Source organism: Blennius ocellaris (genome assembly GCF_963422515.1).
Source record: "Blennius ocellaris genome assembly, chromosome: 9".
Taxonomy (NCBI): Eukaryota; Metazoa; Chordata; class Actinopteri; order Blenniiformes; family Blenniidae; genus Blennius; species Blennius ocellaris.
In genome coordinates, this window is record NC_137658.1 from 13,774,287 (window position 1) to 13,790,224 (window position 15,938).

At 39.5% G+C, this 15,938-nt stretch overlaps 1 protein-coding gene across 1 annotated transcript; it reads right to left on the reverse strand.

Moving 5' to 3' along the window:
- Positions 1-8,158: 8,158 nt before the first annotated feature.
- On the reverse strand, positions 8,159-12,080 carry il12ba (interleukin 12Ba; the record flags this gene model as incomplete). The annotated part of the gene is made up of 7 exons (XM_080501756.1): positions 8,159-8,284; positions 8,428-8,600; positions 8,696-8,934; positions 9,169-9,274; positions 9,376-9,654; positions 9,747-9,834; positions 12,030-12,080. The coding sequence occupies 7 exons, from the start codon at positions 12,078-12,080 to the stop codon at positions 8,159-8,161; spliced, it is 1,062 nt and encodes a 353-aa protein (XP_080357882.1).
- Between the last annotated feature and the right edge of the window lie 3,858 nt (positions 12,081-15,938).

Below are 15,938 nucleotides of genomic sequence, written 5' to 3' on the forward strand. Positions count from 1 at the left end.
GTCTGCGCCTTTGCTCGGGTGATTTGCGCTCTTTTCTTCCCTGAGGAATCACTTTGGACCATCTCTGGGATGCCAAACGGCAGAGAACTAGTAGGTGAGGGAGGCGTGGTCTGCTCGGCGAGTGGGAACGCCCTCAAACACAGTTAATAAAGCGGACAATCAGCTGTCCACCAACCCGACCAGCACGCTGCCCGGACCGCCCGCCCGCCCGCACGCTGTCCCCGCCTAGTCCCACGCAGTGTCCCGCCCCGGCCACTTAACCACAAGCTGTGCACAGTGTGTGTGTGTGTGTGTGTGTGTGTGTGTGTGTGTGTGTGTGTGTGTGTGTGTGTGTGTGTGTGTGTGTGTGTGTGTGTGTGTGTGTGTGTGTGTGTGTGTGTGTGTGCGCGCGCGCGCGCCCCGTATCTTTTTTGTGCGCAGTTGCCAATTAATGCACAAACATCAAACTCATTGTTTTCCATCCAAAACAGTTTGAGTCCTAAAGGGAAGAGGAGCGAGGAGGAGAACCCGGTTGTTGTTTCGTCTGTTGTCACTTGGGCTGCAGCCACCAAGAAAAAAATAAAAAAATAAATAAAAGTGCACGCATCTGTCTGCAAAACAAGCCGAAACAGAATCTGATCAAATGTTTAAACACGCAACATGATAAAAGTCATTCCGCCTCATTACTACGTGACAAAATCGTACCAGAGTCCAGGGAGGGAGGAAACAAGCGAGAGGAGAGTTTAACAACTTGTGTGTAGATTTAATTGTGTTTGCTTCTGAGTATGTGCGTCATATTAACTCAGCATCAATAACCAAAGACACACGTTTTAATGGTGCAAATTGTGCATGCGTGTGCTAAGAAAACAAACAAACATGCACACACACACACACACACACACACACACACACACACACACACACACACACACACACACACACACACATTAAACTGCCTTGTTCAAACATCTAAAATTAATTTTCCCCGTTGTGTTTTCTCATCAGAACTAAATCTGCGAAGTGGTCCAAGTGTTCATTCAGAGTATCAACTCTGCAAGATTATGAGCTTAAGAAAGTTTTAGCGCACCAAAAAGCCTGGCAGCCGCTGCGCACATTTTTCTGTTACAGCCCGGTGGTTTGAAATTAGCTTTGATTAGATGCATTACAGAAATCTTGCGGGACTAAGTGTTGAATCCAACATAAATATGAGGATTACAGATAAACTGTGCCGTGTCCCGCAGTCCAAAGAATGTACAATCACTCAAAAAAAAAAAAAAAAGTGCTAGGAAATAACAACAGCAACGCCAGAAATAGAAAAGTAACAGCATTTCGCATGAAACTGGCTCGCACACATTGCAAAGTGTACAACCAGAAAGTGATGCTTTCCCTGCTCATGCTTTCCTTCACTCCTGGTTCCCCCCCCCGGATCATTACAGTCATTTCTGAATTGTCAAATTGAATTGTCCGCGGGGCATCTGTTCAATAAGTACCGCTTGGGTAATTATAATGAAGTGAAAAGAATGAGGGAGTGTTTGATTTTATCAGGAGGTTATCTGAAATTAAGATTTTATCAAAAAAAATGTTTGAATCAATCTGACACGTTGACGTGGCGGAGATAACAGACTCAGACAAATGTCAATCATAATGAATGAGAATGTATTTGTTTTTATTTATTTATTTTTTATTATAGAATGATATTCCTGCAATTATCATCACTATTCAAACGCTTCACTCAGCAGACAGCCAGCAGACCGAGTCCGAGTTGCCGGAGTCTGATAAATGCCATAAACGGTCAAGGTTGGACACCAAACCCCAGCAATCATCACATCATTGTCTATCGCTGTTATTTATATCTCCTGCTGTGGGAGGAGAAATGTGAGCACCCCACCACGTGAGTACACGACACAATAAATAGTGATAAATAAAAGCACCGTGAGATAAAATGTGTGTCACACTCACACAACCACACAACCTTTTTTTTTTTTTACGCACACACGCGCACGGACGCACACGTCCAGAGCGATCCTTCAGCACATTTGTTTGATTGTGGCCGGCTCTCTCGCCACGATCTGTCTGTCTTGGTCGGCACGCGGGCCAGCGCGAACACTTCGGAGGCCTCTGGGGTGGCATACATATTTATATCCCGGAGCACCAACACACACACTGTTGGCCCAAATATCACCGTGTCAGTGTCCGAAAACAGAGACGTCAGTTGGGGCCCTTGATGATCTAGCCACGCTAATACTGCGATTTACTAAACTCCGCCGCAGCCGGGCGACACGGTTCCGCAAAGTATCTGTGTGATCATTACGCACAGGGCGGAATGCGCCCGCCACTTAAACGGCGTCAAGGTGCGCCTCTGCTCATGTGACTCATGTTCAAGTGTCCACATATGGCGAGCTATTAAAATTCCCTGCGTTATAACTCTATTAGACATTTTGAAGTAAGTGATGAGAAAGGAGTTGTAGGCGCTGCCGTCAGCCTCCCGCACAACTACCAGATGTTCTCGTAAATCAAAAGGTTGGGTTGATGATAATAATGGCCTGATTGAATTGAGGACTCATAAAAATCACTAGTTGTAAAAAATCAAACATATGCTTATGAGGGTGGGCCTTATGTCTGACAATATGCTATCTAGTCGACATAAAAGGAGACAAATATAGGTGTTTATCGTTTGAATAGGAATCCTTGAACTTCCTTGATATCTGCGTAAAATTATTTGAAAGACTTCTATAGCCTCCTCAGAAATAAAGGAGTTTATGATTAAAACGTGAAAGTTTCTCACAAGGATTTAAAATGAATATATTCTGAGCTATACTGATTGACCAAAGATTTATTTATTTTTTAAACTTTTTATTGATTTATTATTTTAACCTCGCTTAGCATTTTGATATCAAGTTCTGTTCCGTTTCAGGTCAGGGCGATGCAAATGCACAATTGTTCGGTGCAACGTTACCATCTAGCGGCGTAAAAGACACACTGCACGGAGCAGCAGCTTCCCCTCACTTGAAGTCAAGCTGTATTTCCAAACGTTGCACTTGCATAGTAAGTAGCATGCAGATAAATGCCATCTGTCCAAATGGCCACTTCTATCCCGATTAATTAACATGGACAGCAAATGAGGACAAGGTCAGAGAGAATGTGGATTCATGAGAACAAGTTGTGAAAGTAATTGGTTTTGTAAATCAACATTGAAAAGGGAAGAATAAAGACAAAAGTAGTGGATTCAGTTTTCATTTACTCATAAAAAAAACTGAGTGGCATCGTGTGAAGATCGTCTTTATATACATGGCTGTTTTAAAGGGGATTCATCAGATACTCTTAAGATTCTTTGTTCTTTGTTCCTTATTGGGATTTTTTTTAGTTGATGTGACAATGAATTTAAATTCTTACAGGGATAAATTTTTTTTCTTTTGGATTTCTATAGAAGGAGAAGTGTTCAGGTTATTCAAACAATACATAAATGTACAGTACACCTCACATATATATTGAATGTAGCCTGTGTGTGAACCTAAATAATAGACTAGAAATAACTGAAAGCAACATTATGTACAAAACCACAGACACACAGTGATTAATAATTAATTTCTCATGCTTGTGGTCATTTAGGGCTCTGATTGAAACAGGGAAAATATTAACTCTTGGTACTCCAGAGCATCTGTCTTGGAGGAAGGTGATACCACATACACACAACAGTCAGACAGAAATTCCAGGTAATAGTTATTGTCATTGCATCATGACATTGAGTTTATATCATAACAACAAAAAATATGTCTGTAATGAATTGCAACCAAGAGCATCATTTGAAATTGTATATATGGCTGTTTTTTGCGCATTTATTAAAACTAAACTTTTTTCATCATTATGTCATCTAAATAATATTGTTCCATTAAGGTAAAATTTTAAAAAAAGTTTAATTGATTAAAATGTGTGTAAGTATCTTTTGATAGGCATTGAACTAACAATAGTTGTTTATTTTTACCCCTGACTGTAAGACCTGCTGTGGTTATAAGACCAGAGTGTCATTGTTTTCTGCCATCAAACTCCACTTCAGATGCTCATTTCTAACAGGCCACTGAAGTTGGTGCCTCATTGTCCTCCAGCTCCAGGTTTAAGACCCATAGAGAAAGTAAAGTATTTAGGATTGCTTCTGCTCAGTTTAGCAGAGTTTGTCTGGACAGCAACAGAATGAAGCGAGCAAAAGTGAATGAAAGACACCGAACAAATAAATCATTAAAAAAAAGGACTTCATCTGAGCCTTTTGTCCTCCATTACTGACATACTGAGTAATGTTAGACTGAAACCAACTTAAGGCATCACGAGACTGGTTCTAAGGTCACAGTCTTTGAAACAGTTTTTAGTTTTTTTTTTTTTAAACTTTTTTTTTTTTTTTTTTAAACAAAGATCCTCTAATTGAAAATATTGTAAAGCAGAATTGGCCACACAGGGGTTTAGTGTTGAGTGACCATGTCGTGAGTTCGAGACCTTTCTGGGTGTAGTTTTCATGGTTTCACTGTATATGTTTTGTTTTTTTTTCTCTCCTCTGGGTACGAGTTTGCTTTCATAGTCCCAAAAAAAACATGCTCAACCACAATTTGTGCAGTATGTGAGTGTGTCAGATGGTCTGTGTGTCTTTGTTTGCCTTTGTTTGCCTTCTGGAATCAATCTGGAATTACCTCCAGCACCTTGTAACCCTAAGTTGGATAAAACAGTATTAGAAGTACGTATGGGTGTTCTCTTAATATAAATTGTATATATTTTGCTGTTCCCTGTGTTTTCTCTCCAACATAACGGTCAATCTGTTAAAAGAGAAAACAGCAAAAAAGTTCAAAACACAAAAGATACAGTAGTTATTAATGACTGTAGCCATACTGTAACCTGACACCGAACAGTAAACAGAAATAGCACTTTGTTCTTCAGCTTTACTCGGTATATGTACATGAGCCGATGGCACGATGGAAGTGGAAACATTTCCCCCGTGCAGCGTTGAGAAACTGAAACATTAAAGGTCAGTTCTGCCTAATTTACTTCTTCGTTTGTCGCTCCCATGAAAGTACTTGCATCACTTAACCTCTTCTTTTTTTCTACCAGAGGGAAGTGAGGAGAGTGTTCACCCGAGCGACCAGACAGATGACCACATCACACACTGCGAAGAGAGGATCGCTATTCTGCAGGTGGAAAGACACTCGCTTGGGCTTTTCCTGCATGTGATGTGGAAGTTTTGTTTCATAAAAAGAAAAGTTTCCAGCTTTTTAACAATTGCACCTTAGGTTCGTTAGAAGCTTTTTTCAAAAAAACCAAAAAGCCAAAACAAAACTCTAAAGGTCAAATCATTTTCACAAATATTGCCTCATGCTTCTTCTATTTTCATACCCTTTTAAATGCAATGCATTTTAAAAAGTAGTATTTTATGTTTCTGAGATAAACAAGCAGATATCTTGTAATTGTTTCGTCTTTAAAATGATATTAAACCCAGACATTTTGCACATTTCAGGAAAAAAAAAAGTCCTAACCTGATCTTCAGCACTTATTAAGGCTATATTAACATTTTAAAGGCAATTTGTGCTGGAAATAAAAGCAGGAATAACAATTGTTGATGTAAATAGATGTAATTGTGTTTGGTTGGATTATGATACTTCAGATATTTAGAATGGGAGTACAATAAAAAATAACTGTGCAATGTGGAAAATAGAGATCGAAAGTTGATGGTGAAGGAAACAGTTTAAAAACAAAATCTGTGATAGAGTTTGCAAAAAAATAAATAAAAAGTGTTTATATCTATATATACCAATTTAAAATAGATTACTGGGGTCCTGCAGACATCCAAAACTGAAAGCAGGCATACACACAGAAAAAGGATCTTTTATAGTTTTAATAAGAAGCTCCATATAGACGGTTTCCAAGAGTATTGTGGGTTAAAATAAACATCAAACACTGTCATATCAGTTGAGGTGTAATACATTGATGCTACGGTATTTATATGTTCCAGAGGTGAATAATGTTGGTAAATGCTTCACACGTTACATGCATCGCACAACTAAATTATCATTCCCATTGTAAGCCGAGCCGTGCTGCCAAGACTAATAAAAGCATATGAGTGTGTGGATACTTCCTCTCCCCTCAGATACACAGCTATGAGCAATGGAGATGTCAGCAGGGACTCGTGTTAACTAACAGCAAACACATAAGTCTCCTCTGTTGTTTAAAGGTCAATGACCCGCTGTCACATTAAGCCATCAATACAAAGTGTGAGAGCTTCCTCTCATAAACAAAGCGCAGAGGGGAAGTCTTGTCGGGGCTCAGTTTTCATATTACTGTACATAGTCCCGGGATTTAGAACCTTCTTGTTTCTATGTGTAACAATAGAGCTGAAACTGTACGTCTGGAGTTACCCATTTATTGGACACTCATTTAAATATTTGACACTTGTACTGGAAACATGTGTTTAAAGACATTTAAAACCATTCAAGGATACTCACAGACAATGCAGGATTCTAGAATGTGGTCGAGTTCTACAAATTGTGACAGTGGCATCGTAGAGTCAACTCTCACACATTCTATGCCGACAAATTGTAGACCCCTCGCATATTTTGGAACTCTATTACACTCTACACGCTTCCAGTTAAGAGACAACAGACAGAAGTTAAATATCACGTCCGTGATTTGTCATGTGATAAAGCACAAAAAGCTCTCCTGGTGTCTTTCCAACCTGCTGGATAAGAATTATAATTTTTTGGGGAATGGAATAGAAACAACCGATAATGTTTCTGATCTCTTCAAAACGAACACTTTTAATTCTTCTTTTTTCTTTCAGCCATATTTAAAGCCAAATAGATGGTACAAACATTTGCGTGCAGCAGAAAACTATGAATAAAGAATGGTTTGACTTTCACTTACCCGACAGGTTTCCTCTAATTATAACTAGATAAAAGTGCCGATTGTGACTGTGAAACAAATGCAAATACAATATCCAGGACACATTGGGAAGTGCTTGTAAACAAAAGTTTGCAAAATTATACTTTATTTATTCGCTTATTAGTAAGAAAAGTCACACAGTACAAACATAATGTTATTAGATGAGACAAACAGGAATATAAAAAAAGCCCATAAAACCCAATGTGGTTACTCCCGTTCTTCTGTTATGCTTGCTGTTTGTTTTGCTATTTGCTCTTTTTGTTCTTCCTCCTGTTTCCCGCCAGTCTGTTAAGGGATTGAGAAAACAAAGGACATATTTATATATTTATAACTTGAAGTGACATTTTGAAACACAGCCAAACGTGAAACCTATTGTTCAGTTTTGACAAGTAAACCTGAAAGGCGAAGAGACAACCTTACCTGGCTGTCAAAGCATATATGTTCAAGTTTAAGGGCCACAAGACCACAGTTGGGCAACATGTGGGAAAACACTGAGGACAGCTGCACAGGAAATAACGCTATGTTGCAGTTTGTACTTGGAACTTAGAACAATGCCTTCCATAGAAAAAAAAAAAAACATCTTTCAGTTAATCGTAACAAGTTCGACGATCACATGACTATTTACCGGAGTGCAGTGACATCATGCCCACAGGTATCACGGAGCAGGATGTAAGAGCTCTTCACTCATACGGTGCATTTTCATGGCTCAAGCAGCCTCTTGACCATATTCACTCATTCCTTCACACATTAATAGTGCCAATATACAAAATACTCGTTTGGGAGTAACTTGGGGTTCATTCTTGCTTTGCACTTTGGCACATGAATAGACCGACATGGGGGAATCAAGCCACCAATTTGAAGACGACACACTCAACCAACTTTAAAACAACCCTCAAAGTTGTTCGACTTGAAACATTGCATTTCATAGTTAAAAGCAAGTGAGTCAATTATAAGTTCTTCTCCTTAATTCTAAAATAAACTTGGGATTGTCAGTTACGGAACCAATTGTAACACACTCTATGGCCGCATCTTCTAAATTCCATCCATCGTCTCTACCTTTACCAACTTCATTCCGTTTTTTGAAATACAAGATGGTGTAAGGAATTTGCCATACTTTAAAAAAAAACAAAAAACAAAAAAAAACTTTTCTCCATAAGGTTTTGAGTCCAGAAATTATTGATCAAATAATGAACTTTTATGAGATCATATTAACATTTCTTCAGATGCACGTGCAAATGTCACCCGTCCCATCACGGAGAATCACTCACCTCTCGTGGCTCCATTCGCTCCACTGTGAGTTGCAGAAAGCGTCCTTCGCTCTGACACACACAGCCTTGGCCCTGCGCTTCACTTCAAACTGACAGATGTCTGCAGCGTGGACTGTCGAAGTCTGAAAAACAAATGACATCGCTCAAGTTACACAAGAGCTCTGTTCTTATCCCTTTCTTTTCAAATCTTCAGACTTCCCTGCTTAGGTATTATTATTATTATTTTTTTGTAAACATGTGCTGCAATGTGTGGGTATTCTCTTACCTTTAAGGTTTTGGATTGAGTGCAGGGATCGTCACACCTTCTGCATCTACCTTTGAGCTGTGTAATTTGAAAAGTGAGGGGGAAGTAAGAGTAGGGGCTGCTCCAGGAGCTTGGATAACTCCACTCTATCACCGTACTGTTGACTTTACCAATCCTCACTTTGTCGGGTTTCACTGGGAAATATAAACAAAAAACAGAATGCAAATGAAAACAAAGGCAGGGAGGCGAACCGAACAAAGAACAGCCCGTTCCCCTGCAGTTCTCTCACCAATCTCTGATAAGTAGAAGTGTTTGGAGTAGTTCTCCAGCAGAAAGTGCTCAGTCTTCACAAAGACTGTGATGTGGATCTGCTGGCTCTCCTCGGCGTAGGGGCAGTGGTTCCTCTCCATGCAGGAGATCCCGTTCCCACTGTCAAGGACTGAACAGCTGAAATTGCTTTGCTCTGTGGAGCACCCCCAATGCTCACGTGTGTCCACAGAACAGTGGGGGACACTGTCTCTTGAAATGCTGGATGAGATAGTAACCAAAAAAAAAAAAAATCAATACACAGCTGCAATATTTTCACATGGACTCTGATTCCAAGTCATGAAAATGATGTATAGATTACATAAAATGTACGTGATTGTGTTCCCTTTCCTGGGGGGGTATTTTTGTGTGGCACTGAGCAGCCTCGGCTCTGACATGAGTCTGAAAACTGTTTTTGTTGGAAGCAGAAAACATTTCAGCAGTTTGGGGGCTTACCGTTGAGCTGTGATAAAGGCTACTTTGCCAACACGACTGCTGTGCCAAGTCCAAGAGCAGCGAAACTCTCCGCTGTAGTTCTGAGTGGAGCACTTTAGGTAATCCTCTAAAGAGAGAAGTCACAAATGGTGGGATTAGTTAGAAATAGCAACACTTCAGCTCCTGTGTTTCTGAGAGAATGTGATCGTTATTATAATTATTAGATACCTTGATCATCTTTTACAAGGATCCTGTTAGTTCCGTCCTCATGGATCAGAACCAGAGTGTGATTAAGAAGTGATCCATTCTTGCTGTGGCAGGTGTAGTAGCCCCCTCCCATGCTTTCCTCGAGCATCACCAGAAATGAATTCCCTCTCTGTGCTTGCTGCTCTCCATTCCTCTTCCAAAAGATATCTTGGCTCTGGTTGTTTCTCTTCCTGACATCTTCTGGCTCCAAGCAGCTCAGAGCCTGCTGGCCCAGTGTGCCGTCCACTTCCACAACCAGAACTAACAGTGGACAAGCGCATGTGTGGATTATAAAAGGTTAATTCCGAGTTTCATGAAACAGTAATCGCTCAAAAACCAATGATTAATCTTACTGTTGGGCAGCAGGGTCCAGTGTCTTTTCGGATTTTCACAACTGATTAGCGGGAGTGCCAATATGATGCCAAAAAGAAATGACCTCATCTGAATTTAAAAGAGAAGGTAAAGAGTGTGATGAGGCAGTGGCACAAAAAGAACACATATAGACATAATATATGACAGTAAACAACATAAAGTAGAAAGTCGTTGCACAAAACAAATATATACTTACAAAAAACATGAAAAACTGTCTGTAATTACAAAATAGATGGAAATCATTTGTTTGAGATATTACCTCAGCATATGTCCATCTTAAGGCAAAAAATATATAATAAACACTTTATAAAACTGAATTCCTGTCACTCCACAATAAAAACATGTGAAGCAATGAAAAAGCAAAATAAGCCATTATATATATAATATCTTATAATATTGAGTAATTAGACATAGCTGTAGATTACGTGCACACAAAGAAATAAATAATACAATATAATGGGAAAGTTAATTTTTCCCAGTCAAACTGTCAGACTTAAGTCAAACATTATATAATTATTTCCACATGGAGTAGAAGTAATAATACTACTACTACTACGAAAAATAATAATAATAATAATAACAATTATAACAACAACAACTACAACAATAATAATAATAATAATAATAATAATAATAATAATAATAATAATAAAAAATTCAGTTCCGCACGTATATATGGACGAAGGCATTATTTTAACCTGAGGCACGTGGGTGCTCAGGTGTTTTTCCTGTCAGCCATTTAAACGGAGAGCAGTGAAAACAGTTCAAAGTCCTCTTACCTTGCAGTCAGTGTCCAGGGCTTTTTGCGCACCTTTTGCGTCTGGTTTGCTTGCCCTGTGCGTCGGCTGAGTTTAAATACCCTCCTGACATTTCAGGGACAAATTTCCCCAGGCCGCCTCCAACAAAGAAAAAGTCCAGAGGAACTTCGCTTTCCGTACATTTGTAAGTATACACAACTTCAGCCACATGTTTTGTTATTGTTTTGTTTTCTGCTACGAGCCTCACCGGCGGACGGAGCAATCACTTAATTTTGTTTTTTTAATCGACGCACAAAGTGATTTTAAACGGCGTTTCGAAGTTTTCGTGTTGTCGGATCCTTACATGCTCACCTTCAGGCTGGCAGGATATTTCCTATTTCATTTTCATTTTAGACCTTTATATCGTCATCGCACATACTAATGTGTGTTGTTAAACCTTCTCCAGTCGGACCTGTCCCCGTAACAATAGGTTTTTTTTTCTTATTTTTCCCCCCTCACTAATGATTATCAAAGTGTATTTCTAACAAGAAGAACATAAACTAGAAAATAGACATATTGTATGCTTCCTGTTATCTTCCAAATAAGCAAACTTTCTATATATCATTAAGGAAATATGTATACGTACTTTAAATAAAGCAGTGTCAAGGTGAAGCTTTGTTTTACAAGTTAGTCCTAAATTGGACATTAACTCAACAACTTCTCCCTCAGAGTCCTTCACTGGAATTCAAACTTCCACATTAATTGCGTCATAATGATTTAATCTCATTCATGAAAAAAATGCTTTATCTTCACATATCTAGACAAACAATATAAACGCATTGCAGTACTTTTACATATCAGAATTGAAGCCCTGTAACAATAAAAAACCATCATTATTTCTGATATTGTTCATTTACTATGTTACAGTTAAATCTTCTGGCCTCAGTGAATGTTACCATTTAGATATGATTGTTGCAACAGATGCTGCTGTTGCTTCAGGCTGGAGTGTGTCCTGCAGTGCCTGCTCTGAAATGTGACAAGACCCAAAATCAGTGATGTCATCTTGTGTCGGATAGCGTGGGTCTTTTAACATCAGGCCCTCGGCCGCTGGGTGACCCATCACCTCGTCTTGTTTAAATGATCTTTAAAAGGCCTCTCTGCTGTGAGGGATGTTTTAGATGACTTCCTGCCCCTGGCAGCCAATGACCACTCCTCAATGGTTGACAGTCTCTTTCTTCTGCTTCCACATTGTCATCTTCCCACGCCACTGTCAGCTCCACTTGATGGCGTTTGAGATTGTTAGTACTTCAGGCCAATGTAAAGCTGTAACAGCGTGTGGGAAGTTAGCCGATCCTCCAGTCTGTAGACCAGGCAGGAGTCTACCTCACCCCAAGCGGAGTGGACGAGTGTCTGGGCAGGACATTAAAGGTCCTCTGCTTTCATAAAGAACTTGATCGGTCTGTCATTCTGTCTGTCGGAGAGCATCCCACATGAGAGCTTCCAAATCTGTCCTGTTCCCACTATTACCAAGGCGCCCCGCTGGCTCCCAGCCACGCTTCTTCTGATCTTTTCATCCATTGCTACCTTCCTCATTTCTCTGTCTTTTCATCCCCTCGGCCTTGTCATGTTGTAGATGTGGGGATCATCTTAAGGTTAGCTCTTCTTTGGTTCACTGCTCCCACCAGGACACCCTGGAGTAACTGTGTTTACTCTGCTTCACAGGCTCTGCTGCTTTTTCTCACTCAAATTCATATCCACCAACACTTCTCTTCAAGCCACCTTAAACTCCTCTCCAGAGACTTCAAGGTCATTTGAAGTTTGTTGTTGTTTTTTTAATTTTTTTTTATCATCAGCAGAAGCAGGGATGCTGCTGCACTGCACCTTCCGATATTCCCTGTTAAGAAATAAGGCCTCAAGATGACAAAACACATTTGCTTTGTACAACAACAGATATGACTGGAACATCCAGGCAGCAGCATTTATGATTCAGAATTGATTATAGAGGTATTAAAATACATCTTGGAATTGGTGCATTGAGAGGAGTAATCATCAAGTTTCTGATTTTGACAATTTGCTAATTCTTTGAGATAAATGAATAGAAAATGATTGTGAGGAAAGAGAAATGTGACCTGCCCCCTCTGTTTAAATCAAGAAGACCCAAACATCAAAGCTTTAATCCTTCCATCAAACACAAACAAACAGTAATTTTAATTTATATTAACAGGATTTCTAACCTGTTATGGTGTTAAGTACTAAAAGCTGCCACCTTGTGACAGAAATGATAAAAAGGCTGCCTTGAGACAAACATACAAGGACCTTTTATGAAGTTTACCGGTTAATTAATTCCCAAGGTCTTCACAGAGTAGAGGGGAATTTCATATCGAGAGTGCCAGAGTAACATTGGCATGTTGCTGCAATGTAAATTAATACCTTATACGCTCTGAGTTGTCAGCAGCTTTAAACTTCTTCTGGCTCGCTCGATGACATACTGAAAGAGACTCGAATGCTTTTTGACATGATGGATCAGAGTGGCTGGATTGGCTCCAGTATCCTGCTCTGATGCAAGTATGTAAATACCTTTTTTTGCATATCATTCTAATGACGTACTTTCCCAAGGAAATGCCATGTTGTTATGAGATTTGTTTGTCAGAAAAAGAAGTGAAAGACAACCACAGTAAAAACATTTCCTGATAACAAATAGTACTGTACAGTATTCAGTGTTTCAACATATTTGAACCCAATTTGTTTTACTTTCTTAAAATCAAAAAGCTATATTTATAATGCAGTCGGCTATATTCCAGTAAGGTGTGTGTGTGCATGTGTGTGTGGGTATTTATGAGCAACAGAAATATCACAGGTTAGTGGAATCAAGACAGCAAACAGGTTTGACAATCCAATTCAATAGCTGCTCAATACATAGACAAACATTATTCACACTTTAGTTACTAGGTGACGTCTGAGTTACAGTTAGAAAACCGAATGAAAGAAGCAAACGTCACAGGAAACCACAGAAGCAAGATGAGACAGGTATGCCAGTGGTGAGATAATGAAAGTGGCGGCAAAACAATGACTACGTAATAAGAGAAGCCAAATAAAAGTGAGCAGGTCAGAAAACTGGAAGATTTCAATTCGCTGGGTAAATAGATATAAGAAAAAAGAAAAAAACCAGCATTACACAAGTCTTGTTTGTATAGTGCTCATCAGATAAATGATTCTTTAAAAAACACACACAAAAAAAAAACAGGACAGTTGGTGACATTATCACTGTCAGGAACTTGGACTGAGGTCCCCTTTAAGAGTGGGCGGGCCATAGGTCTGGGCGCTCCAGCACCGCACCTGTGGCCACTTTCATATCATCACCCTGCCCTATATATATGTCCTGTCTGTGTTTAGTCATTGTTGGTTTGTTAGTCTACCATGTCTCGTCTGTCCTGTCCAGTACTGTCAACATAAAATAAAAGACTTGTTTGAATCCAGCCTGCCTCCAGAGTCCTGCACTTGGGTCCTGTCCGTGATCCGTGACAATCACTGAAGAGCTATTTCTCAAAATGGGAAAAATAAAACAAATTACTGTGAAGCATAGAATGACTGATGAATGATCAACACTATTAACAGCAACTGATGCCTCAAAGAGCATTATTAGCGAAACTGAAGTTGTTTTTTTCTTCTTCTTAATATTGCCCTTAATCTATAAAATGAGAGTGATTTGATGGTTTTTCAGTGGCTCTCTGTGTACTTTCTGAGTCCCCCATCTCCCGCTATTATAAGTATCGTGGGGCAAGACACCGAGCCCAAAGCTATTTAGACCTCTTGAGTGGAAGAGTTTCTTTGATTCAGGTGCGTTGAAACATGAATGGAGGCTGCTGATTCAGACACTACATATGCACCAGCCCCACATGGCCACTAGATGTCGCCACAAGGTAACAGGTGCTGTGTTCAGGACAACTTCACAGTCTCCTGCTGAACTCTGCCAAACAGAATGAAGCATTATCCACAAATGCCACATATTTGTGGTTCTACCACTTATACACTCTCACAATTTGAACAGCGTTTTTACATCACTAATACTGTTTCACAGCCTCTTCTCAACGTGGATTCAGACTTAATGGTGCGCGGCTGGCGTTCTTGCTCAAGTGTCATAACTGGATGTTCTGCAGCTGTTGAGAATTACATGGCTGGGCAGGAGGTTCTGCTTGGGCTCTTGATCTGTGGCTGTGCAGTGGAATGTCTCCCAGATGCCCCCAAACCATAACAGCTGGAATGAAATCGCAGCGCAGTGATCTCATCCGCAATATAGAGAAGGTAGTGAAACAAAAGAGGGGGAAAGAAGACAGCCATGATGTAATGTGTGTGTGCACATGTGTGCAGAGGGGACAGATAAGAGATGGAGCACATCGAGACACAGAAAGGTCACGTTTAACAAAGATTTATATTTCGCTGACTGGCAGAGTGTTTCGTGTCTCCGAGCAGCTTGTTGTTCAAGCACAGACAGAACTCTGGTTTTTCCCCTTTGTTTTTGATAAGCCTCTTTGAAGCTTAGTTGAAGTGTTAAAGCGAGATTTCACTGGGATCTCTACACTACGTGTTGCAGGATTGAATCTGTGTAAATGTTCTCAGAACTTTGTGTGACTGGAAACATCACACACTGCACTGTAGTTCCTGCACTTGACATTCCTCTTTTGCAAAGAATGACTTCTTCTTTTTTTTTTTTTTTTTTTTACAGAACAGATTTACTGTGTTTTGAAGTCACACTGTCAAGTGAATAATTATTTTTTTTCAACATTGTGAACTGGTCCCAAAAGCCAAAGGAGATTTAACTGAGGAGAAGTGCAGTGTAATCACTTTAAAAGTACATAAATGCTTCTTAGTTCAGCTGTGCTTGACTGTTTGACTCCCACCCATTGTTCGTTTTATACCACTTAGAGTGCATCTATATTTTAGAATTGAGTTAATGTGTCAAGTATTCTTCAACAGGTCATTATATCACTGCGGCAGAGGTATACTGTAGACCACCAGCTGGTTTTATTTTATTATAAAGCATACACCTTGCAGTCACTGTTCCTGATTTTTAATACCTGCTTCTTTTGCAGGAGGCACAGTTGACTGGAATCAAAACAAAAGGTGGAGTACAATCTGTACAGACGACCAATGCGCACAATCACTAAAGTACACATTTACACGCACAGATATTTTAGAGTCAGTAATTAACTTATCTACCATATTTTTAACCATTTTAGTAGGCAATCATTCAACTACCCACAATTAAACTCACTGTTTCTCACAATTGTTTCACATTGTAAATTCAAGCTTTTAATAAATTGTCTCATCCTAACCACTACATTCTCCAAGTAATGTCTTTAATGCAAGTGATGTATTTCTTCAATTGACATTAACTTATAATTGTTGGTTTAAAGAAAGAAAGAAACAAAACAATAT